General features: G+C 41.9%; 1 protein-coding gene across 1 annotated transcript; it reads right to left on the reverse strand.

Annotated features, from left to right (window-relative positions):
• Window positions 1-14803: 14803 nt before the first annotated feature.
• Window positions 14804-15529, reverse strand: LOC124296581 (capping protein inhibiting regulator of actin dynamics-like). Its single transcript, XM_046746612.1, has one exon. The coding sequence runs from the start codon at window positions 15527-15529 to the stop codon at window positions 14804-14806; it is 726 nt and encodes a 241-aa protein (XP_046602568.1).
• Window positions 15530-27423: the final 11894 nt, after the last annotated feature.

The raw sequence follows: 27423 nt of genomic DNA on the forward strand, positions 1-27423 counted from the left end.
TGAAAACCAGAACGGCATCGCTTACTCGTACGCGTTCAATTGTAACGAATCTGCCGTAGAGATAAGAACCCCAACAGTAACCCTAGACGAGTTCGACGAGCCACTGAGTACAGTCATGCCCAACGCTACGCATACTGCATCGAGTAACCACCACAGCGATGCCCGCGCCAAAACCCTCGTTTCGCACCCAGGCCCTCTCCTCAGCAACTCAATAATTCTTTCTGCCGCCAAGCGTACATCGCGACCGACTAATAATCCCCCCTCTTGCCCCATCCAGTCCACTGACCTCGCGCAACTGCAATCCGATCCTCCTATCCCTGACGACAGTACACCCTGTCCCGGTGCCGCAACAGTGCTCTTGACTGACAGTAAGTCAGAAAGATTGGACGTCCTAAAGAGCAGCGTACATCTTGATCATTTGAATGAGACCGAAAAACAATCTATATTTAACCTCGTAACAGAATTTAACCATCTCTTTTATCTCCCAGGTGATAAATTAGGCCAGACCAATTTATCTCATCACACTATCCCCACGACGGACAATACGCCTATTCATACCAAACAATACCGTTTTCCCAAAATTCACAAAGACGAAATTGAATCCCAAGTTGATAAGCTACTCAAACAAAATCTCATTAAACATTCCTTATCTCCGTATAATTCCCCGGTGTGGATCGTTCCAAAAAAACCGGATAGTGACGGCAATAAACGATGGCGTATGGTAATCGACTACAGAAAACTTAACGAAAAAACAGTCGGCGACGAATACCCCATGCCCGATATCACGGAAATCCTTGACCAGCTTGGCTCAGCTAAATACTTTTCCACATTCGACCTTGCTTCCGGGTTTCACCAAATTCCCATGCATCCGGATCACAGCACGAAAACTGCATTTTCGACACCTAAAGGCCATTATGAATTTTCTCGTATGCCCTTCGGACTAAAGAACGCACCCGCCACGTTTCAAAAGCTCATGGACCAAGTCCTTCTAGGCCTACAAGGCAACGAGATGTTCGTATTTTTAGATGACATAGTTATTTACGCTCGAAACTTGCAAGAACATGAAATTAAATTTCGGAAATTAATGAAGCGACTAACCGCTGCTGGTTTAACTCTACAGCCAGACAAGTGCGAATTCTTGTGCAAGGAAGTCGTTTACCTCGGACACCTCATAACTGAGTCAGGAGTAAAACCTGACCCTGGTAAATTGATAGCTGTAAAAGAGTATCCTGTCCCCAAAAGTCCCAAAAATGTTAGACAGTTCCTTGGCCTTTGATGTTATTACCGAAGATTAGTTCCAAATTTTGGAAAAATTGCTAAATGCCTCAACAATTTAACGAAGAAGGATACCCCTTGTATCTGGGCGTCCGAACACCAGTCTGCCTTTGAAACCTCACGCGATTGTTTATGCAAAGAACCAATTCTACAACACCCGGACTTCAACAAACCATTTACGCTCACTACAGACGCGTCAAAATTCGCGATAGGTGCAGTTCTCAGTCAAGATGAAGACGGTGCCGACCTACCGGTAGCATACGCATCCCGAGCCCTCAAGCCCGCTGAATTAAACTACTCGTTACCTGATAAAGAATTCTTAGCCGCCTACTGGAGTATGAATCACTTCCGCCCCACATCTATGGTCAGAAGTTCACTTTAATAACAGACCACGAGCCACTCAAATGGGTAAAAAGCGTCAAGAAGCCTAATTCCCGTTTATTACGATGGAGCTTAGAACTGGCAGAGTACGACTTTGATACGAAACACAAGTCCGGAAAATCTAATACCAACGCTGATGCTCTGTCCAGGAACGCACTGCCCGACACCGCTCAAATTCTTCCCATAGATGCAAAACGCCCCCGTCCAACGACTGAAGCCTCTAGCGATAAATCAAAAAAACGCACTAAAAAGACTCATCAGTACCCCAGACTGATTCTCTGATTCCTCTGATCTCTCCGACGATGAGTTCAGCGATAAAGAAACTCCGTTGCTCAAACCCCCCATCGTTACCCCGGCACCGATCCCAGTACATCGCCAACCTAAACGCCATCGCGAAACAAATTCCTCAACAAATCCTGGGCCTCATAAAAGACCATACCTGAGCTATTTTTCAGATTCTTCCCTTAGCTCGGATGACTTACAGACCCCAGAAACTAAATTAGGAACCGATGACTTTTGTCCAGCCACCGATTTACCGGGCCCTTCTAATAGCGATTTCCTCATAGAAAGCGAAACTTTTCCTATCATGCGTAATAGACGTATCAAAGAAATAAATGCTGACCTTTTGCAGCAGAAGGATAACTTGGCTCATTGCAAATCGGCCGACTGCCAAATGTCAAAAGGAATCGCTTCAGAACTGACAGAACGTAAATTCATAAACCGCGATCAACTTAGAGAATTCGACCCGACTGTGACTGACGTTATTTCTATGGTACATGGAAACCGGAAAATCTATAACCTAGTTACAAAGTCCAAATACAGTGACAAACCTTTGCCTAACGTTGTTTTTGATACCTTGGTCAACTTTAGGAAAATCTTGCAAGGAGATGGCGTAACATCCGTCTCGATACCATTGATAGGTTGCGGACTCGACAAATTAGAATGGAGCGCGGTACGCAGAATGATCCATTACGTTTTTAAAAATTCGAAAATAAGAATCACCGTTTGCTGCCTCGACCCTCCGCTTCCTGCCACCGCGCGCCCCTGCATTACACCCCCACCCGTTTATACTAACCTCCCTGACCCTGTCTCTTACACATTTGGATTACCCCCCCGCCGCCATCTCCGAAAGGAATCGGAACGTCCGACTAAACCTGTAGCACCTCGTCCGATTCCACCTCCACCCCCACCCACTGACGTCATCATGCCCCCCCCTTGTCGGGCCTCCGCGTCCCGCTAGGAGATACCCACCCGCTACTTCCAGGCCGACGAACCCTTCCTTACACTCCTGTTTCCCTCCCCCCTCGCCCCTTCCGCCCGCCGCTGATCACGACGACAGTTCCGACTTGCTCACGGACGCTGAATACTATACGTGCACTCAACAATTCGACTCCCATATGGAAATCACTGACCATAACCATGACAGTGCTCTCAACACTGACGATGATCAAATTAATGACCCTTACGGTTTCGCATATTTTATTGACAACTTGGAGGACATACCAGTATCGGACAATGTCAAAGATACCAATGATGGACTTCTGATGCTCAAAACCAACTATGAGCACTTTATATCGACAGACTGCGCTTGGATCAAGGGTATACCAGCCCAACTTGCCGGCGAGAATATCGTTGACCCAAAGATAGTAATGAAGCCTCGTCCGCGAAAATTTGATATCATTGAATCTAAGCACAATAGTCGACGTATTTTCACCCTAGTATTGAAAACAAAAAGCTCGGATAAAAGCAACCTATACGATATCTTCAAGCTATTGTCCAAACTGAAAACGGCTTTAGCCGATTCAAACCTAAAGTCTCTTGCCCTCCCGATAACCGATGACAGTTTAGACGCTCTCGATCCTCGCGTTATCCAGAAACTTCTATCCTATATTTTCGCAGACTTAGGAATTCAAATCATCCTTTGTCGAAACACGACTGTCATCCCAGATGAATGTTTACGAAAAGAAATAATCAGAGAATGCCACGAATCGTCAGTCGGCGGTCATCAAGGTGTCACTAAAATATATAACCGCATTAGACAAAAGTATTTTTGGCCACGTATGAAAGAACAAATCCAAGATTCCATAAGAACTTGCGAGAGTTGCCAAAGAAAAAAATTGGTCAGAGTAAAAACCAAATTGCCAATGATGATAACGGACACGCCTGCCGATGCATTCGACAAAGTGGCATTAGATATTGTTGGACCTCCACCCCTCACTAAATCGAACAACAAATATCTCTTGACGATACAATGCAATTTGACGAAATTCCTGGACGCCATCCCTTTACCTGATGCCACCGCCAAAACTATAGGCGCAGCATTCGCAAAAGAATACATTACACGTTACGGTGCTCCTCGAGCAATACTTACAGACCAAGGACAGAATTTTATGAGTACAGTCATCAAACAACTTTGTAAACTTTCCAAAATTATGCAAATACGAACCACAGATCACCGCCCACAGTCGAACGGATCTCTAGAACGCAGTCACCTTGTTCTCACTGAGCACATCAAACACTACACGGATGCTGGTAAAGACTGCGATAATTACATCCGCTTTGCAATTTTTTGTTATAACACCGCAAAGCACGAAGGTACTAACTTCACCCCCCATCAACTAATTTTTGGCTCTCACGCCAGACTCCTAACAGACGCGAACCCTGCCAGCGCGTATACTCGTTCCTACGATTCCTTCCTTCTAGATTTAATCGCTAATCTATCCAGCATACGAAAACACGCCGCGTCCAACCTACAACAAGCAAAGCATTGTTCCAAGACGTATTACGACCGTAACGTCAACAGCCAAACTTTCGAAGCAGGCCAAAAGGTCTATCTACTAAATGAAACCCCATCCAAATTCGACGACCATTATGAAGGAGTGTATACGATTGAGCGTATAATTAACAATATCAACGCTGAAATTTGGATTACCCCCGAAAAACTAAAATCGTTCATTTTAATACATTGAAATTGGCACAAGAAGAAAGCAATTAGAATTTAAAAAAAAAAAAAAATCAACAGCCATATGCTACCAAATTGCCTGCGATCGCGTTACATTACGTCTTATACTCTTGCATATCGTTGCAGGTGCAGTGATCTCGACAGCAAGACAGACGATTCGACTAACGTCGCGATTAAGCAACTGAATCAGAACCCGGGAATCTTCTTCGAACAATTGCAAGACCTACGTACATATAACAAAGAATGGACTTTGCTGAACTACATAGACCTCCAATATTTATTCGACCGACTTGACCAAACACCAGAATTCTTGACCATAATAGAAGGTAAATGCTCTGTCGCCAAAAACTACTGTTACACCAGCGACCATATTCAAATATTGGCTGATAGAATAAGAACCATGAAACTATACCAAAACCGAATAGAATATTTAGTTGGCCATCGCACAGGCAAATCCACTCACTCCGAACTTGCTAAATTAGCCCACCATCGCGAAACACGAGGCGCGATTAATTTCATTGGTAGCGTATCAAAATCCTTATTCGGCACCCTAGACGTAAAAGACGGAGAATATCTTAACCAACAAATTGACAACTTGTACAACGACAGTAGACACTTAGCATCCCTGCTTAACAAACAGACAAATATCGTACAGTCAACGTTGGGCGTCTACGGGAAAGAAATCAATAGCATGATAAGCCACGACCGCGAACAACATAAATTACTCACGGCCCTCTCGACTGATGCAGCTATTTCAAAAGCCTTAATCGCCAACAATACCTTCAGAACGACTTTACTTAACCGACTAATTGACCTGGACCGACCCATGAACGAATACGAACTTGACCTGTCCAGCTCAGTAAGCGCTATCCTCTTCGCTCAAAAAGGTATCGTCCACCCTAAAATTCTATTATCAGAACAAATTATTTCCAGTCTTAAACTTATCCAGTCACTCAGACCACAAATAGAGTTTCCTATTCCAATGGATCCAAATTACGCTGAAGAACTGATTCGAATCTCTAAAATCGACATAGCGTATTACGAACCCAGACTGCTTTATGTGATATCTATTCCGTTGCTCAACTCCGAGGCTTTTGACCTGTACCGACTGCTTCCCGTCCCCGTTAGACAGACATACGACTCTGCAGATAACAAATTTGCTTACATTCAACCTGGCAGCGACTACATAGCTATAGCACTTAACCGAGCGTCGTACTTTCAAATCTCGGAATCCAAAATTAGTGAATGCATTTTATCCTTAGGAAAATTCATATGTAAGTTGACACAACCGCTTTTCCGACCGTCGACTCACAAACTCTGCGAAGTAGACCTTTTTGTGAACCCGTCCAGAAAAATTCCAAAACAATGTGATATCAGATTGACCGCATTCGATGGAACCTACTGGACGGAATTATCAACATCTCATTCTTGGATTTTCTCATCTTCCACTCCTGAGACTCTTCATACTCTCTGCCCAAATGACCAGACCTCTCGTGTCACACTTTCAGGTTCAGGCATTATCACCCTAGACGACCTGTGTACGGCTAGTACTTCTGAAGTAACTCTCAAAACTTCGAAACGCTCACAATCTACCGAGACCCTCTCCTACGTCCCCAAAGTTACCTTGGATCTAAGTCAAGTATCCCTCAGTCTTGATTTTAATATTTCCACCGACTTATTCCTTGTTGCCATCCCACCCGTTCGCGAACCATCGCATATTCACCCCCACGATCTTGCAGTCACCAGCGTTTCCCTGAATGATATACTGGAACGCTCAGCTGACCAAAGCACACATTATCGCACGCGAGATAACATGCAGCGCTTCACTACCAGCCTTGGTTATAGCGGCATCGGCCTCGCGTCCCTCTCAGTAGCTTTCTTCTGCTACAAAATCTCGTTATTTAGCAAAATCTCAAGGCTGTGCTCTTGCTGCAAATTGGGAAGGACACGACATATCCCTCACCAGCGTCGTACAAAACCCCAAATTCCTATGCGCCATGCCATCCACCACCCGCACCTAGAAATAATACCATTTCCCGATGACCTGCCTCCTCGCTCTTCGTCGCTACTCCGGACCCAATCTCAAATTGAAATGACGGAACTAAGCATATCTAGGCCGCGTAAATTGCTCCCCGAGCAGACCCTTAACAGTGGCTCCGAATCACTTGAAGTCTGGCGCTAAGCCCTCCGCTATTAGCAATCATATTCTTTCATTGCCTTACTCTCCCCGTAATAATCTGCAGCTGTAATATAATTATCAGCACGTTGCATAAGTTTCGTTTATAATATACACAATATCTATCATATATGCAAATCTATCATGTATACCACTACATTTATAAGATGTCATTTAGAAAATCTCATTCAAATGTATACTAACCCACTTAAACGCGCAGTAACATCTAGGCGCTATATTTTAAGACTCCTCTTTGTAATATTCTGTAAGTGATTCAGTACGATAAGATGTCATTTATAAATTTTTTTTTTCATTCAAATGTATACTTACCCACTTGAACGCGCACTAATATCTAGGCGCTAGATTTTAAGACCTTCCTTTGTAATATTCTGTAAGTGAGTCACTACGTTTCATGGCATTCCGCTTCCTTCCGAACATCCTATTGCGTACCCTCACCGAATGTTCTTCCCTAAGGGGGGGCGTGTTACGTCCTCCAGACTTCCTATTCCTTCCCCACGCTCTTAGTTACCCTACGCTCTGTAGTCTACTCTTATCGTTCGCGAGTCAGCAGGTTCTCCTGTAACTCGCGGCTAGCTTGCCTGCTACATCAGGCAAAACCAGGCAGATCCATCCCAGCACTCAAGCAAGACACCTATCCCTCTAAACCAAGACCATACCCTTTTCCCTTGACCGACTCCGTTGCATTGACCACTCATAAACAATCATATACTTTAAATCGTTTACCTTCCCTTAATACTGATCCCTTTCTATCCCATTCCCTTCCTGCATTGGGAGTAGTAGCACGCGAGTGCATAGACGACGTGAACGGACCCTACAATAGCTAAATAACACCTTGGCTGGGCGTGAAGTAAGCTCCGATTACCGCTCATCGGAGCCAACGCAATCTACCTCGTAATATGAAAAAAAATTTTTTATCAAAAATTTTTTTTTTTGAAAGTAAATTGAAAATTATAATGAATATATATATATATATATATATATATATATATATATATATATATATATATATACATATATTATACATTAATATAATTAAATATAAATACATTTATTCATACATATATATTGTAACGTGGCGTTTCAGAGTCACCCGTCACAAGGGCACACAACCGCTATTATTTTTAGTTTACGCGTCCTCAGCAGGGTACTCCAACCGAACTCGATACAAAATAGGCAATAACTACTTTTAACTTATTCTTTTTTGTAAATTCTTTATTTCGCGCTTCGGCGCAAGCTAACAAGGTACTTGGACGACAACGATCCCGATCAACAAGGGACCACTAGCTACCGTTTGCAGCTCTCGACGACTTCGCCTACTGCCGGTCTCATCAGACTACACTGGCTACCTTGGTGCACCTTTATATACACCTGGGGTAGCATCCACCCGAACCTTCCGTATCGCCTCGACTGCCGGTGAACAGGGAGATAAAAATCCTCCCGGCGGCCGAGGGCACCGTTTCTCGAAGAGGAACCAGCTGCCAGTTCTATCGGATGCCGTAAGGATGGCGTGAAGGGCAGACCGTAGCCTGCCATCCTCCGACTTACCGGCCTGGTGCCGGACCGACCCCAAATCACTACGTCCAGGTTGATAAAGCCATCATTCTGAGGATCGACGCTGCCTTCCTATCGGCAGGGACTAATTGTGTGGGTCGTGGTCCACGGTTTGGCCAACCGTCTGACTGCACGACCTCAGGTACAGGCAGCTAGCTACTGCCTGTACAAAAGCCGGTGGAGGTGAACAAAGAGGCGTCACTCTCCATCCGGTAACTTTGGCCAAGAGGCACCCTGTGTATGCCTCTGCCAAAGAAGTCCCCGATGATAGGCAGCCTGGACCGTAAACCGAAGCGGCTTTGTAGCCGTTTTGTAATCGTACGAGTTGGTGTCAACGACGAAATCGCGGGCAGCACATTACACCACATCTAGCGGTAATTTTGGAAAACGTATGACCACGCAGTAACCAATATTCGCCACAGGGGGATGGCCTATTTGCGGTGGGGGTCAACCCACCAATCAAAGAAGAAGAATCACCTCACGACAACCGCGAGATCGGCGAGCTGAACTTCGACCTGCTATTCTACGCTTGACCTGCTGAGAGACAGCTTTGCTTTCGCATCCTGCCGATTATTCTCCCGATTTAAGCTACTGATACCTTTTCCTTCTACCGCTATCGTTCTATCGTTTATCCTACCGAAAACCTTATCCTTCTAAACTCTTTTCATTCTTTTTCCCTTCCTTCTCAGTTTTGCTAATATAACGTATAATTTAAATTAGAGTCAGTTTGTGTGCCTGAAGTCAACCGCCAAGGTAAGGCTTCTGCCTTTGAATAGTATCGTTACGAAGTTGCTCATAATCTCTATTCTTTCTTATGGTATTCATCGACTTTGTGTGCATCATGGTCCACGACTTAAAGTTGCAGTGAGCCGCCGTGTGACTGCATGATTTCAGTAATTTATTATTTTCGTATCTGAGCGACCTCGTAACTGCCAAATAATTATTTCTCTGTATTTATGATTTTTCTGCTTATTTGTGAATCTCTATTAGCCTGCTTCTGCACTTTCTGTCGTATTTTAAGCCCTATTGGCTTCATATTTTATTCCATACTCTTTTTGTAATAGTAGTGTGCTTTATATTTTATTTCTGTTATCGCTTATTATATTTTTATTTATTTTTGTGCCTATTGTATCATATATCGAGTTCCTTGGAGTACAAGCGAGCGTAGAATCAACCCTAGATATTACCGTACTTTTTCTTTATTGATATTGGCAATTTCATATTATTTTTGGGTGTTATTTATTCCTCTTTATTTTGTTAAATTAAGTTCTGTGAATCATTCTTCTGTATTGCGGTGTATTTTAGTATATTCCTCTATTTTGTAAACTCTCCGAAATCCTCACTCTCTCATAATTTTGTATTTTGGTATTCTCTCAAAAGTTATGTTTAGGAATTCACTATTTAATTCCTCAAGTATGTAATGATTATAAATTATCGAATCTATCGTTTACGAATAATTCTACCGAAGGCTACCTAGTCGATCGTTTGCCGACTTGGTAAATTGTTACTGAATGTCAATCTCTCACACTGGTTATAATTTATGGTAAATTTGTCGTATCATCTACCGAACTATCGTTACGTTGTTTTCTACTGATCGCAGTAAAGTCCTCTCGTTCTAATTGACAGAATAATAATTTTCGTAGCGTCATTTGCAACTTGGGTAAGATCACGTCGCCCAGTGACGTGTAGTTTCAAGTCAACTCTTGCATTATATCGCATCTCTCGACCTACGTGCATTTTTCTCTGTTAACTACCGACTCTCGTTCTAAAGCTACCGTTTACTGCTATTCTACCGAACTTCTGTGAACAACGATTACTTATTTTATTAACTACCGCTATCGATACCATCTTATTTGCCTGTCTCACTCATGTAACCTTCTCGACAATATATGATCGATTGACCTGTACATTTTCCCTTTTGACTGGAGTTTATTCTTTATTTTGTTACTTTCTTCAATTCTGGAATTACTGTTAGCTGCCTTGAATTCCGCCACTCTACTGGGATGTACGCGATCGTACCTGTGCTTAGCCAGCCATACAACGGGTTCTCTATTTATCTCTTTTGTACGGTTTTGTGTTAATTTTATTGATTTGCATTATTGTTTGAAAATCGACGCTAACGCTTCTGGCGCCCAACGTAATTATTTTGTTATAGTTTGATATTGCGGATAAGTAGAGAATCGCGCCAAAGTGTCAACGGTAAGTCCTCATCCGAGGGTAACAGAATTTAGCGTTACAATATATATACATATATATATATATATATATATATATATATATATATATATATATATATATATATATATATATACACATATATATATATAATACACATTATAATAATTGAATATAAATGGAGGTAATTAGGTTGAAAAATTTAATAAGATAACAAAATAATTAATTCAAATAAATTATTTTTCCTCAATAGAAGAATAATCAATTTTTAAAAATTCAAAATATGAAATTAAATGAATAATCATTGATCTATCTGTATGTTTTCTTTAACCCTTATAATAAGTTCTAATCCATTGTATAAATGTTCCAAATTACAATTCATAAAGTGAATTAAATGGCATTTTCTTGATGAATAATATTTTTATTTTAATTAATGTGTGAGCAAATAATTGAAAAATGTATAGGATTTTTTCAATATGTATGTAATATTTATTGTTCCCCTTGGGGTTACAAGGACTTCCCTTTTCCTCTTCCTTTACAATATTTTTTACATGTTTTCTTAACCTATTCTTAGCCTAATTCTTACTTCCTACCTTATCCTTACTTAATTTCTAATTGCCTGTGTCCTGTGCCATTGCCTTGCCATTCCCTTACTTTCCCTCTTATCCTTTTCTCACTTCTTATCCTTATCTTTACTTAACCTTATCCTATTTTACCTTATTCTATTCCCTAATTCGTCCTTATCCTAATTGACTTCCATTTCTCATTCATCTCTCACTCTTTCATTCTCTTGTACATCCCTAATCCTTTCCAATTCTCTCATCCAGACTTCTCCCCCCCCCCCCCCCCCCCCCGCTCCTCACCAAACATCTCCCTCACCACCTCCTGCCAACTTTCCTCCCTTCTATCCCAGCCTACGCACCTTTCCCATACGTGCTCCCAAGTTTCCTCCTCCCCCCCGCACACCCTACACCTTCTCTTTTCCTCTTCTTCCCAGTACCTTGCCTCCTTCATCTCGCTTCCTAATCTAAATCTTGCCACCCTCATCCACCTGCTTTCTCCCCATCCCTTGCCCAGATATCCTGGTATGCCTTCTCTTTTCACTAGCCTGTACCATCTGTTGTACCTCGATTCCCTTATTTTCTCCCACCTCTCTTTTCTCTGTTCTTCCCTCTCTCTCTCCTCTATTTCCCTAAACTCCATCTCGCTTCTCTCCCTTCTCGCGACTACCTCTCTACTCTCTGCTCCCCTTTCCGCAAAGAAACTTTCCCTTTCTCTTTTCCACCTCGATCCCTGCCTCCCAGCTTCTGCCTTGTCCCTTATCTCTTCCCAGCATCTCCTAGCTAACTCGCTACCCTCCCCTCTCTCCAGCTTCCTTTCAAAATTCCATGCCCTTCTCCCTGCCCTAATCCTTAGTTTCTCCCTCTGTAGTTCCTCCCTTACTAGATATCCCGGTGTTCTCCCATCCACTCCTAATGTCCATCTCAAAAATCTATCCTGTACCGCCTCGACCGCCCTCCACTCCCTCCACCCCCATATCTCCGATGCATACTCTATTACCGTCCATACTAGCCTGTCAAATAACCAAATCCTTTTTTCCCAATCCCTCCCAAACCTTCTTTTTCCTATTCCCCATACCTGCCTCATTACTACCCCTGCCTTCCGTACTCTCTCTTTCACCTGTGCTTTCTGTCCCTAATTGCACTTTACTCTATACCCTAAATAGCTGAACTCTTTCGACTCCTCTATCCTTTTCCCTTTCCATCTCCAATCTATGTTTTTCCTTTTATCGCCTCCTTTCCTAAATCTCATAATCTTTGATTTCCCTACATTTACCGTCAGCCTTTTCCTATCCATATACCTTTCTAACTTCCTAATCATTACCTCCATTTCCTCTCCACTTTCCGCTAGTAACACTATATCATCCTCATAAGCTAACGTGCATACCCTGCCGCCGGCTAACTCCACCCCCCCCCAACCCTTCTCCCTCTCCCCATTTCCTCTTCTAAGTCCGCCAGCAGCAGGTTGGACACGTGCGGACTGAGCGGACATCCCTGCCTTACCCCCCTCGCTGTCCAAAACGCCTCTCCTAGCTTTCCCCCGCTCCTTACTCGACTCTTTGTTTCCTTGTAAATTTCCTCTATCCTTACCCTTAGCCCTTCCCTCACCCCTCTCCTTTCCATAGTCTCCCACAGCACCTTCCTGTTCACTGAATCAAAAGCAGCTTTCAGGTCCACAAAAAACGCCACCATCTTTCCCTTATCCTTTCCCACCTGCCTATTGATTAAATAAATAGGTACATATATATTGTCAATGGTGCCCATGCCTTTTCTGAAACCCGTTTGGTTTTGCGGTATCAAGCCCTTTTCTTCTACCTCTCTTTCTAACCTATCCGCTAATGCCATCGCATGCACCTTATATAGAGTTGGCATCAAAGTCACCCCCCTATACTCTTCTACCCTTTTCCCCTCCACCTTCTTAACTATCGGCGCTATCAATCCCTCCCTCCAATCCTCTGGCCAGCCCTCCCCCACCCAAACTCTGTTACATGTTTTGCATATCCTCTGCTCCATTTCTTCCCCCCCATACCTCCATACCTCGCTAACTATTCCATCCCCCCCTGGTGCCTTTCCATCCTTCAGCTTTCCTATCACCTTTTTAATCTCTTCCCTCTGCAGCTTCCCTTCCCCGTCCCCCTTCCTATTTACCGACTCCCCGCCTTCTGTTACCTTGCTTTCTACCCCGCCTAATAATCCCATGAAATACTCCCTCCACTCCTGATCTCCTATTTCTTCATTCACCCTCTTCCACTTCTTTCTTTCCCTATTAACTATCTCCCATACCTTGCTTTCTGTCCTTGCTTCCGCTGCTTCTTTCATGAATCCCTCATTTTCTTTCTTTTTTCTCTCCTCGCATAGCCTATTATATTCCCTTCTTCTCTTTCTATACGCGTCCCCTTCCCCCTCCCCTTTCTCCATTTCCTTAGACTCTGCCTAATTTCCGCTTTTTTTCGCCTACATTCCTCATCGCACCATCCCTTTTTCGCTTCTCTCCCCCTCCCTCCTACATCTAAGGCTCGTCTAAACTCCCTTATTCTTTTCTCTATCTCTTTACCTACATCCACTTCTCCTATCCCCTCCCATTTGACTTCTGTTCTAAACCTCATCCTACCCTCCTCCGTCCAGTCTCCTCTACTAGTTGCCCCTACTCTTTTTCCCTTCCTTGTCCTAGTCACTGCCCCCCTCAACCACACTATTACCGGCTGATGATCCGAGTCAACCCTATCCCCAATCTCTATCCTTTTGACCCTATACCTCACCTCGATGTCTCCTATAGCGTAGTCTATGACTGTCACCCCTGCCCCTCCTACATACGTAAATTCCCCCTCCTCATCCCCCTCCATGTTCCCGTTCATTATTGCCCATCCTGTCTCCTCTAAAAATTGCACCAGCTGCCTACCTTCCGAGTTTATTTTCCTGTCCTTTGATTTCCTACTCCTACTCTCCTCCTCTCCTTCTCCCCAGCATCCTCCCCCCTCCTGCCCTGTCCTGGCATTAAAATCACCCCCAACTAGCACTTTTACCCCTCCCTCTATCTTTTCTGCCCGCTCCTTCAATTCCCCTATCTTCTCTTTTAGTTCCCCATTTACGTATATTCCTACTACTACCCATTTTTCCTCCCCTGCACTTATTTTCCTTGCTATCATGCCCTCTTTTACCTCTTCCCTCCCTCCCTCCCCACTTACTATCTCCCTTCTTACCCCTGACAACATTCCGCCTATTGCTCTTCCCTTCCTATTTTTTCGAACCGCATACTGCACTTCCCATTTATACCCTACTGGCAACTTATTTCTAATCCTTTCCCATCCCTTCTTTTCTATCCGTGTCTCCATTAGAAATATTACATCCCACTCCCCTAGCCCCCACCAGAAATCTTCATCCTTTCTCGCGAGCCCCGCCACATTCCAAAAAGCTACTTTCCACCCCTCCCTTTCTGTCTCGCCTACTCCCCTCTCTCTCCTCCTTATCTCCCTCCCCACCTGCCTCTGCCCCCCCTCCCCCCCCCCCCCCCCCCACTACCCATTCCCCCGACTGCCTTTCCCTACGTACCCTTTCCTGTGCTTCTATACTTCCCTCTTGTCTTTCCTCGCTTGCTGACCTTTCCCTATCGCTTTCCCCTAATTTTCCCCTCCCCTCCCTTTGCCCCTCTTCCCTCGCTCTCCCTGTACCGTCCCTAAGCACCTCTCCTATCTCATCCCACTTTTACATTTTCCCTTCTATCCAGATCTTTGCATACCCTATTCTTACTCTGTTTCCCCTTCGCTCCTGAATTGCTGCTACCTCCCTCAACTTCCATTTCATTCTTCTCTCTGCCCAGGTGAGATCCTCGTCTATTCTCTCCTCCCTCCCTTTAAGGAGGCTTTTTCTTCCCATTACCTGCCTCTTGTGCTCCCTATTTCCTAGTCTTGCCATCCATATCCCCTTTTCTCCCCCCTTTTTCGCGCCTACCTCCCACATATCCTTTACCTCGACCTCTACCCCTATCAGCTGCAAAATCTTTTTCAACTCTTCCTTTTCTCTTCCCTTCTCAAGTCTCGCTCCTCTCACTACTATATTTCCCCTTCTTTCTTCCCTTTCTTTCCTCTCTATGGCCCACTCCATCTCTTTTGATCTATCTATTGTTACCTGCGCCACTTCCGCATTCCCCTGTACCTGCCTTTCTCCCCCTCCTTCTGCACTCTTCTTTTCTAATTCTATCAGCCTCTCCTTTACCCTTTCCATCTCCCCCCTTCTCCGCTCTTCTACCTCTTCTAGTCTTTTACCTAGATCCCTTATCATTTCCTTCATCTCCCCCCTCTCTACTTCCCACTGCTCTTCCCTTCTAGTCATTTCGCCTTTAATCTTTTCCATTTCTTCCCTGATCCCCCTTCCCTGCCGTTTGACCTCCTCTAGACCTATCTTTAGCTCTTCCCTAATCAACCTTAGCATATCTTGTATACCCCCTCCCTCCGCCTTCCCTTCCTCCCCTGTCTTACCCTCCGGCGACCATTGCACTTTCCTGCTTTTCCCAAATACTTTTTCTCTTTCCTGCAACTCGTCTACCTCCTCCTCCCCTTTTTCCCCTTCCTCCTCCCGCTCTCTCTTTCATAAGTCTAGCACCGTCGCCGTCGATCCCAGGCTATGCCTCCTATCCCTCCCTAACGCTGCTACTGCCCCCGACCTACCATTCTTTTTCTCCTCCTATTCCCTGTTCGCCACTTCTTTTCGGCCACCCGCGTTACTCATATTCTTTCTCTCCTTCACCGCTCCCTACCTTATCTATCCGCCGCCTACCTGTCTACTCTATCCCCCTTCTTACTCCCTAGGTGTCACTGCCTATTCCTATCTTATCTGAATCGTTGCCGTCCGCCGGCTCTTTCTGCCTAACCTCAAAAACTCTCCCCCTTCTTTCTTTTTTTCACCCGCCCTTCCCTTCTATTCCTGCCTCCCTATTCCCTTCACCCGACCTCCCGTCTATGTCTTCTCCGCTCCTTCTCTGCCCTATTTCCTTTTCTCCTCACCTTTGCTATCCTGCTAAATTCTCGCCTTTTCTCTCGCACTTTTTCGCACACCTGTCACTCACATTCACAACGGAAACGGAAGTCCGGATTTTTTTAATAATTATATTTATTTTTAATGAATTTAATTATTGTAAAAAAAAAATTTTTTTCTTTAAATTTCTCTTTATTTAAAAGTAAAATCAAAATTATAATACATATATGTATATATATATATATATATATATATATATATATCATACATCAATATATTATACAATTATATATTATACAATAATTTAATAAATATAAATACATTTATTTATATATATATTATACAATAATTTAATAAATATACATACATTTATTTATATATATATATTATACATTAATATGATGAAATATAAATGGAGGTAATTAAGTTGAATGATTCAATAAAGTAAGAACATAAATAATTTAAATAAATTATTTTTCTCAAATTAAAGAATAAGTAATGTTTAAAAATTGAAAATATGAAATTAAATTATTAATTATACATCTATCTGTATGTTTTCTTCAAACCTTATAATAAGTTCTAATCCATTGTATAAATGTTCCGAATTACAATTCATAAAGTAAATCAAATGGCATTTTCCTAATAAGTAATATTTTTATTTCCATTAATATGTGATTATAAGATATATAGGATTTTTCTAATAATTATATTCATTTTCAATGAATTCAATTAATGTAAAAAAAATTTTTTTTTTCTAAATTTCTCTTTTTTTCTAAAGTAAATTAAAAATTATAATATATATATGTCAGAAACACACAAATAACGTGTGTTAAAAATAAAATAGAGACAGCAAGAGTGTGCTCTCAAGACACAATAAATATCTCACTGACGGCCGCAGTGACACAGCGTACAGAATTTATTAAATGATTTAATACAAAGATTAAAAGATGCAGAATAATCGTTATAAAGAGATTTCTCGATGGTGGTGCTAGCGGAGTGTATCGCGCACAGCCTTTTCAAAGTATGTTTTTTCTGACTCGATGACTCGAGCGAGAGTGCCCGGAATGCATTCCCCAAAAGCCTGAGACCTCTTCGTCCTTCTTTATTCTTTATGACCCAGGCCTCTACGCGATACAACACACTCGTGGTACCTGCACCACGCACCCCCAATAGGCTAAGTATTTCTTAAACATCCTGACGACATCTGGTCACTCGATGTTCGACTTATGACCCTCCATAAACGTCATAAAAAGGTCGAGTGCGTCGTCCGGACTTCGTCCTCGACGGCGATGCGACATATACCGGGACAATCTCTTGAAACTATACATACAATGCGCATGCGCCAAATAATTCAATCTCATTGGTCGGTGAAATCGCTCTGTGGCGATGTTTTCGTTTGCTGAGCAGAGCGCCAACGTACACAAAATGAAACTAAAGCTTTAAATCTCTGGCGCGTAAAGCCATGCATTGAGGTTATGCTGTTGTTTATTTTTACGTAACGTGAATTGTTTAAGAAGAACAGTATCGTTCAGCAATACCGCGGTCGATATCGGAAGATATCCAACCTACGCAATAAAGAATTTAACGGAAAAGCAAATATCAAATGATACAGAAATTGAGTGTTATTTATTGAAAGAAGAAATTTGAAGTTCAATGTGAAATGTCATTAACAAGTGGGAGTCTGGACAAACAGAGGTAGGTAAGTAAAAACAAAGTTTATTGTGAACAGATTCTTCATTTACATAAAATTGAAAATGCGTCTCATTAACGATTTATGTTTTGTGCATTTTATTGGAAATTAGTTGTATCAAAAAACACCAAAAGATCCTGTCTGATAATAATAGCTTCTAATATTTCCAAGTACGAAATAATTCATTGTCAAAGCGGGACTAAATTTGTCAGGCATGGAAGCATGTAGGTACATTTCTAATTACGTGATCTTTGACTATTAAAATATTTTAACATGGATTCAATGATAAAATTAGTTTTTTTTTCAGCATGCTCAAAGTTTGAACTTTGATTAACACGAGGAAAATTATGCCTTACCTGATGGTCAAAACGTTTAGGTGGCAAGGATCCTGGTTTCTCGAGCGGTGCAATCATTATGACCATCGAACCTGGTTGTTCCGCCAGACATCAGGTGCCAGAGTGAATTTCATCAGGCCATCGCCACCTTCTTAACATCAGTTGAGGCAAAATTGAAGAGCGGGATATACTACAGATGATAATAGCTGAATATCCCATCATTTTGCTTTGATCGAGCCAATAGCGATAAGTTTGTTACTTAACCGTTGCTGCCAATTCATTTTACCGAGGAATCATTCTGTGCACCATTGCAATTCAAGCATTATTATTGACAAGCATTGTTTTTCAAACTTTATACCATTTAATTTGGTATCTTATTTTGAAGCTTACTTCTACTCTCTTTGGCGTTAAATTCAGATAAATAGTTTTTCAAGTCCTCAATTAGATTCTAGGGTTGAATTTTTCCAAGCAAACTGAATCAATCTAAATCCAGAATTGTTAAATAACTTCGGTCAAAAATGTCTTTAAATTTAATCTTAGTTGACGGTGTCATCAGGCTAGCTAGTTGCACGATAACTTTAAACCAAATTTAATTTTACACTCTTTATAGGGTCCTACGCTAAGATTGGAAGCTTGTGAATCTCAATTTACCGCAATTATTTCTGCATTTCATGTTAGCATTGTCTGGAGCAAAAAAAAATCTCATTTTAAGATTGGAAACGGAACCTGAAACGTAGAAGTTATTCAGTAGCACGAATTGAAAACCAAGAATTTTATAATGGTTTCTGCAACAAAGGGACTCTTTCCAAATATCCTTGTTAGAAGGTGATGTTCGGAGGACTATGAACAAGATATTGTATCGGATTACATTATTTGAAAAAAAATCTTCATGAACTTCGTTAAAAATTAGATATTAATTCATTCTGATGGAATAAGGGACACAATCTTGAATCCGATAAGTCAATATCCTCGTCATAATTTTCTGACATTACTCTAAAACATGATTGTCCTTGAAGCTAATTGTGACGTTAAGGCGCATTTTGAGAAAGTTGATTTTCAACTTGTGTCATAGGATGTGATCTACGTTCCTGGTTTCTACGCTTCCGATTAGATTTTCTTTGTTTTGAACCGCACTAACATGAAATACAGAAATCATTTTAATAAATCTAATATTACTTGAATTTTCAATTTGAGTATTAGGTTCCCGTCATTAATTTGATCAAACATCATTGAAAATTTGCGAAATGAACTCTGATATTCATTAGAAAATTTTTAATAGTAGTAGCAATAATTTACTGTTCGGAAAAAATACATTGACTATCGACTATTTGTAAATTTTGTTGAACTATTTTCGAGAAAAAAAAAGAGTCACCATTCTGTTACGGATAGTGAGATATTTAAATTTCTTGAACGCTTGGCTTAATGTCTCATTTTCAAAAGTGATAAAATTCAATATTACCACCTGAAATCACAAGAGAGTGAGAAAGTTGCTTAGTTACTGGAAAGTGGCGATGATCTTTGTACGTGTGATAAATTGAATAGGCAGATAACAGTAAATATTAGAGATGTAATTATTTTGGCCGTATCACCTGTTGATAGAAATAAACTTCATTGTTATTCCTAATGTACGAAATAATAAAAGTGATCAAATAAAATGTTCCCACCTACCTGCTGCGTTTCTTCCAAGCACCCAACATTTAAACAGATTTCTCAATTCAGTCGAATTAAGCCAATTTTCAAAGAGCATTAGCATCAACTTTCCGAGTCACTACCTCGACTGTTTGAGATTCTAACCTCAAAAATTCGTATGAACTACATCACCGCCAGAAGCAGAGTTTGACAGCTGAAACTCGGAGTCGCCAGCCTGTCCGAGCAGCCGATAAAACTCGCGCATGCGCATTATATGTATAGTTTCAAGAGATTGTCTCGGTATACATATGTATATATATATACATATATATATATATATATATATATATATATATTATACATTAATATATTATACATCAATATAATTGAATATAAATGGAGCTAATTAAGTTTAACAATTTAATAAAATAAGAAAATAATTAATTTGAATAAATTATTTTTCTTAAATTGAAGAATGATTAATATTTGAAAATTGAAAATATAAAATCAAATGAATAATTATTTATCTATCTGTATGTCTTCTTTAAACCTTATGAGAAGTTCTGATCCATTGTATAAATGTTCCAAATTACAATTAATGAAGTAAATTAAATGGCATTTTCTTAATGAATAATATTTTTATTTCAATTATTATGTGAGCAAATAATTGAAAAATATATAGAATTTTTTTAATAATTATATTTGTTTTTAATGAATTTAATAAATGTAAAAAAAATTTTTTCGTCAAAAATTTCTCTTTTTTTAAAAGTAGATGAAAAATTATAATATATATATATATATTATACATTAATATAATCAAATATAAATACATTTATTCATATATATATATTGTGAGGTGGATTTTTCCCGCTCCTCGGTCACTCGGAGGAAATGACCGAGAACTTACCGCGTGCACAATAATTTGGCGTCCACGATGTACCCTGGATCTAAAACAATATCGCAAAGTTTTTGTTGGGCGCCTGGCGTGATTAACACGCCTCGAAATCATTAATGCGCTTTTCCTCGGGCATATGCTCGATAGCTCAGTACCGCGGAGAGGGGAGGGGTAATTTTTGGAGAGAGAGAGAGAGACACTCGAAATACACACGCTACTTAACAGAAGTAAAATAAAATCTCATATTTCCCAATAGCGGTGATACAAACAAAAAAAAAGATAATCCAAAAGTCGCTCATCGCGAGTCTAAAATTAAACAGAAAATTACACGTAACCTACTCTATTTCTTACTCTAATGAGCTCGCGGCTCTCTAACTAAAACGACACTCAAAGATCACAAAATCCTCATACGCAATTCTTTATTTGCAAATTCGCTATTTGTTTTCCATGGCGATTATTGCTCGAAACGAAACGAAAACTAATTATTCGACGGTGCGCCGTCGGGCTACCGAACAGACGGCGTCCTCAATCTCACCCGAGATCTCACCCGACTCGGAGCTTCGACGCTACCGCGAGCTGCCCTAAATCTAAACGAATCCGCAAACGTTACTGTATTTTAAACGCAAGCAAAACTCAATGCTCAAACTTCTCGTCTCAACTGCTGCTCAACGCAACGGCAATTTCGACTATACATCACCTCAACTCGACCAAAAACTATCTTAACTAAACGGCAACTTAACTAAGCGCAAGCACCACTCCATTCAACTTCAACTAAACTCAAGCTCAAGGTAACGCAACTCAATTTACATTATCTTAACTAACGGGTACGGAACTCAATGCAGGCGCAACTAAACGTAACCTAAACTATACGCAATCGCAACGCATCCGAAATCAAATCTTCTCAAAATCCTCCAAAACGTTACCCGCCAATCCGAGCACTTCAATTCGGTGCTTCCCGACCTACTCGAGAGGTGACACTTAAAAACCCGATAACGCGGCTCGACCCGGTACAGCGAAATTCGGCTATACTTGATTTCACTAACGAGAAAGACTCAACTAAAACCCGTGACTCTACTCAACTTTCTCAGGAACTCAAAATTTACTCTACTCTAACACGCGTACTCAGGCTACGGTCATCAAGCAAAAGAATCGGCAAAAGAATTTCGAGTACTTCTCTACAACGCAAATCCAAAACGGCTATCCGGTACTCGGCAAGCCTTCTCGTAATTATGCTCGAAATTCAATCGCGGGGATGGAAGCAGCGCTTACCTTTTACATCCTTGCAACTCCTTTTTCATTCCCCTCGCGATTTTTGGGCGACTCCATTACTTCGCGAAACTCCCCAAAACGCGACTACTTGTCACGACCGCCAGAACTGGAGTGGTTTCAAAAACCTACTACCTGCCGCAACACGGATCTCGATACGCCATCCCACACGTGACGTCATACCCACAAGAATACGCAATGATCGATCCGTCATCGATTTCGTCGATCGCGCAACTCGACGCGCACCTTCGATAGCATCGCTGCGCAGAACTTAAAGCTAGATCGCAATCTCGTCCTCCGCGCAGCTCCATGACGTCTTGGCGGTGAGCGTGGTGCTCCCTCGTCGCTAGTCGGTCCGTCGCAAGTTCGCCGGTCAATTGTTGGCGGGGTGAAGGGGAGAGGCTGCGGCGCGCCGGCCGCCAGCGGGAATCGCATCCACCTTGGATTCCCGCGATGCGGGGATTTGCGTCGGCTCCCCCTCCGCAGCCTCGACATCCTTCCTTCGCAATTGTCACTAGTTCGTCACTTCGCAATTTCCTCGAATTCGGTGTCGACTTCTTGCCTGATGCCGTTGTAGCTCGAAAAATAAAAAAAAACAAAACAAACCTGAAATATCTTACGCTATTCGCTAAGGTGTCCCCTCTCGCAGTTTCGGATGCGCGACTCTAGTCCTGGCGCTCTTTTGCAAAAACTTCGCGACTCAATTTCCGAAATTTCTAAATTTTGGTTCCGCCCATGGTGCAAAGAGCCCCTTGTAACGGGCATCAAAAATGCCACGTTACAATATATATATTATACATGAATATAATTAAATATAAATACATTTATTTATATGTATACATATATATTATACATTAATATAATTGAACATGAATGGAGGCAATTAAGTTAAACAATTTAATAAAATGCGAAAATGATTATTTGAATAATTATATAAAAATGCGCCGGGACGCCCCGCATTGCGTCCGACAGTCGATCACAGGCCGCGAGGACATGGGTCTATCACGGTCAAAGTCGTGCAAAAGGCAATACGCGTCGTCCCAGAGTCGATCTGTGGCAGTGGGGACTCGACACGAGCAGCGTCAGAGTTGAGCAGACGGCAATGATGGGCGTCCCGCAGTCGATCGGTGGAAGAGGGTACATGACACAAGAACGGACGAGGTCGAGTAAAAGGCAATGCGCGTCGTTCCAGAGTCGATCGGTGACAGCGTCGACTTGACACGAGCACGAAGAGAGTCGGGCAGGACACAAAGTCGTGCAAAAGGCAATGCGCGTCGTCTCTAAGTCGATCCGTTGCAAAGGGTATTTGACACGAGCACGGTTGAGATCGAGTAAGAAACAATGCGCGTCGTCCCAGATATGACCAGTGGCAGAGGGGAATTGACACGAGCACGGTCGAGGTCGAGCGAAAGGCAATGCACGTCGTCCCGGAGGCGATCGGTAAAAGAGGGTACATGACACGAGAACGGTCGAGGTCGAGCAAAAGGCAATGCGCGTCGTACCGGAGGTGATCAGTGACGGCGTCGACTCGACGCAAGCACGATGAGAGTCGAGCAGGATGCAATGAGGGGCGTCCGGCAATCGATCAGCAACCGTGGGGCCACGCGTCAAACACGGTCAAAGTCGAGTAAAAGGCAATGCGCGGCGTCTCTAAGTCGATCCGTTGCATAGGGTACTTGACACGAGCACGGTTGAGATTGAGCAAGAGGCAATGCGCGTCGTCCCCAAATCGATCCGTGGCTGAGGGTAATTGACACAAGCACGGTCGAGTTCAAGCAAAAGGCAATGCGCGTCGTTCCACAATCGATTAGCGATGGCTTCGACTTGACACGAGCACGATGAGAGTCGAACGGGACCCAATGCGGGGCGTCTGGCAGTCGATCACAGGCCGCGAGGACATGAGTCTATCACGGTCAAAGTCGAGTAAAAGGCAATGCGCGGCGTCTCTAAGTCGATCCGTTGCATAGGGTACTTGACACGAGCACGGTTGAGATTGAGCAAGAGGCAATGCGCGTCGTCCCCAAATCGATCCGTGGCTGAGGGTAATTGACACAAGCACGGTCGAGTTCAAGCAAAAGGCAATGCGCGTCGTTCCACAATCGATTAGCGATGGCTTCGACTTGACACGAGCACGATGAGAGTCGAACGGGACCCAATGCGGGGCGTCTGGCAGTCGATCACAGGCCGCGAGGACATGAGTCTATCACGGTCAAAGTCGAGTAAAAGGCAATGCGCGGCGTCTCTAAGTCGATCCGTTGCATAGGGTACTTGACACGAGCACGGTTGAGATTGAGCAAGAGGCAATGCGCGTCGTCCCCAAATCGATCCGTGGCTGAGGGTAATTGACACAAGCACGGTCGAGTTCAAGCAAAAGGCAATGCGCGTCGTTCCACAATCGATTAGCGATGGCTTCGACTTGACACGAGCACGATGAGAGTCGAGCGGGACCCAATGCGGGGCGTCTGGCAGTCGATCACAGGCCGCGAGGACATGAGTCTATCACGGTCAAAGTCGAGTAAAAGGCAATGCGCGGCGTCTCTAAGTCGATCCGTTGCATAGGGTACTTGACACGAGCACGGTTGAGATTGAGCAAGAGGCAATGCGCGTCGTCCCCAAATCGATCCGTGGCTGAGGGTAATTGACATAAGCACGGTCGAGTTCAAGCAAAAGGCAATGCGCGTCGTTCCACAATCGATTAGCGATGGCTTCGACTTGACACGAGCACGATGAGAGTCGAGCGGGACCCAATGCGGGGCGTCTGGCAGTCGATCACAGGCCGCGAGGACATGAGTCTATCACGGTCAAAGTCGAGCAAAAGGCAATGCGCGTCGTCCCAGAGTCGATCCGTGGCAGTGGGGATTTGACACGAGCAGCGTCAGAGTGAAGAAGGAGGCAATGCAGGGCGTCCGGCAGTCGATTTCAGGCCGTGAGGACATGTGACAAGCACGGTCAAAGATGCGCACGAGGTAATACGTGTCGCCCGGAAGTCGATCCCGTTTTTCTAAATTCATGGGTGATTCATTTTCGAGTATTAAGAATATGAAATCAAATGATTAATTTTTTATCGATCTGTGTGTTTCCTTAAAACTTCCTGATAAGTTCCAATCCATAGTATAAATGTTCCGAATTACAATCCATAAAGTACATCGAATGGCATTTTTTGAGGGAATAATATTTCCATTATCATTAATGTGAGCGAAAAATAAAAAAATGTGAAGGATTTTTTTAATAATTACAGTTATTTTTGAGAAATTTGATTATTGTAAAAATTTTATTCAACATTTTTTTTTTCAGAAGTAAACCGAAAATTTTGAAATGTTTAAATAGAATATGAATCATAAATTTATTCATCATTTTTTTATTTTAATCAATTATGCATATAAACAGATGTTACATTGATATAATTCATGTTCAAAAATTAAAAATATGAAATCAAATAACTAATCATATATCTATCTGTATGTTTTCTTCAAACTTTTTAATAAGTTACAATCCATTGTATAAATGTTCCAAATTATAATCCATAAAGTACATGAAATGGCATTTTTTGATTGAATTATATTATTATCATAATTAATGTGTGAGCGAATAATGAAAAAATGCGACGGATTTTTTCAAAAATTATAATCATTTTTGAGAAATTTAATTACTGTGAGAATTTTTTTTTCAACATTTTCCTTTTTTTGGAAGTAAATTCAAATATATAATATATATGAATGTGATATACATAATAAATTTATTTGTCACTATATTATTAAATAAATTATATATTTATACGAATGATACATTAATATAATTGAATATGAATGGAGGCAACTGAATTAAATAATTTGATGATATGAAAAATAATTTACCTCAATAATTGATTTTTCTAAATTTAAAGAATAATTAGCTTTGAAAAATCAAAAATATGAAATAAGATATTTAATTATATATCTATCTCTGTGTTTTCTTCAAACATTCCAATAAGTTCTAATCCATTGCATAATTGTTTCAAATTGCAATCCATAAGCGACATTGAATGGCATTTTTTTAATGAATATTACTTTTATTCTGATTAATATGTGAGCAAACAATTGAAAAATATATAGAATTTTTTTGACAATGATATTTATTTTTGAAAATTTAATTAATGTGTTACGGGGTAGATTGCGTAGGCTCCGATGAGCGGTAATCGGAGCTTACTCCACGCCCAGCCAAGGTGTTATTTGGCTATTGTAGGGTCCGTTCACGTCGACTATGCACTCGCGTGCTACTACTCCCAATGCAGGAAGGGAATGGAATAGAAAGGGATCGGTATTAAGGGAAGGTAAACGATTTAAAGTATATGATTATTTATTAGTGGTCAATGCAACGGAGTCGGTCAAGGGAAAAAGGGTATGGTCTTGGTTTAGAGGGATAGGTGTCTTGCTTGAGTGCTGGGATGGATCTGCCTGCTTCTGCCGGATGTAGCAGGCAAGCTAGCCGCGAGTTACAGGAGAACCTGCTGACTCGCGAACGATAAGGGTAGACTACAGAGCGTAAGGTAACTAAGAGCGTGGGAAAGGAATATGAAGTCTGGAGGACGTAACACGCCCCCCCTTGGGGAAGAACATTCGGTGAGGGTACGAAATAGAATGTTCGGAAGGAAGCGGAAGGCCATGAAACGTAGTGACTCACTTACAGAATATTACAAAGAAAGGTCTTAAAATCTAGCGCCTAGATGTTAGTGCGCGTTTAAGTGGGTTAGTGTACATTTGAATAAAAAAAAGTTTATAAATGACATCTTATCGTACTGAATCACTTACAGAATATTACAAAGAAGGGTCTTAAAATATAGCGCCTAGATGTTAGTGTGCGTTTAAGTGGGTTAGTATACATTTGAGTAAAAAAAAAAAAATTTATAAATGACATCTTATCGTACTGAATCACTTACAGAATATTACAAAGAGGAGTCTTAAAATATAGCGCCTAGATGTTAGTGCGCGTTTAAGTGGGTTAGTATTCATTTGAGCAAGATTTTCTAAATGACATTTTATAAATTTGGTGGTATATATGATAGATTTGTATATATGATAGATACTGTGTATATTATAAACGAAACTTATGCAACGTGCTGATGATTATATTACGGCTGCAGATTATTACGGGCAGAATAAAGCGATGAAAGAATATGATTGCTAATAGCGGAGGGCTTAGCGCCAGACTTCGAGTGATTCGGAGCTATTGTTAAGGGTCTACTCGGGGAGCAATTTACGCGGCCTAGATATGCCTAGTGCCGTCATTTCAATTTCCGATTGGGTCCGGAGTAGCGACGAAGAGCGAGGAGGCAGGTCATCGGGAAATGGGTATTATTTCTAGGTGCGGGTGGTGGATGGCATGGCGCATAGGAATTTGGGGTTTTGTACGACGCGGGTGAGGGATATGTCGTGTCCTTCCCAATTTGCAACAAGAGTACAGCCTTGAGATTTTGCTAAATAACGAGATTTTGTAGCAGAAGAAAGCTACTGAGAGGGACGCGAGGCCGATGTCGCTATAACCAAGGCTGGTAGTGAGG

The sequence above is a fragment of the Neodiprion lecontei genome, chromosome 1 (assembly GCF_021901455.1).
Source record: "Neodiprion lecontei isolate iyNeoLeco1 chromosome 1, iyNeoLeco1.1, whole genome shotgun sequence".
Classification (NCBI taxonomy): Eukaryota; Metazoa; Arthropoda; class Insecta; order Hymenoptera; family Diprionidae; genus Neodiprion; species Neodiprion lecontei.

Coding starts and splice junctions, on each gene's coding strand:
- LOC124296581 (XM_046746612.1), bottom strand. CDS start 15,529: ATGCTAAGGTTGATTAGGGAAGAGCTAAAGATAGGTCTAGAGGAGGTC.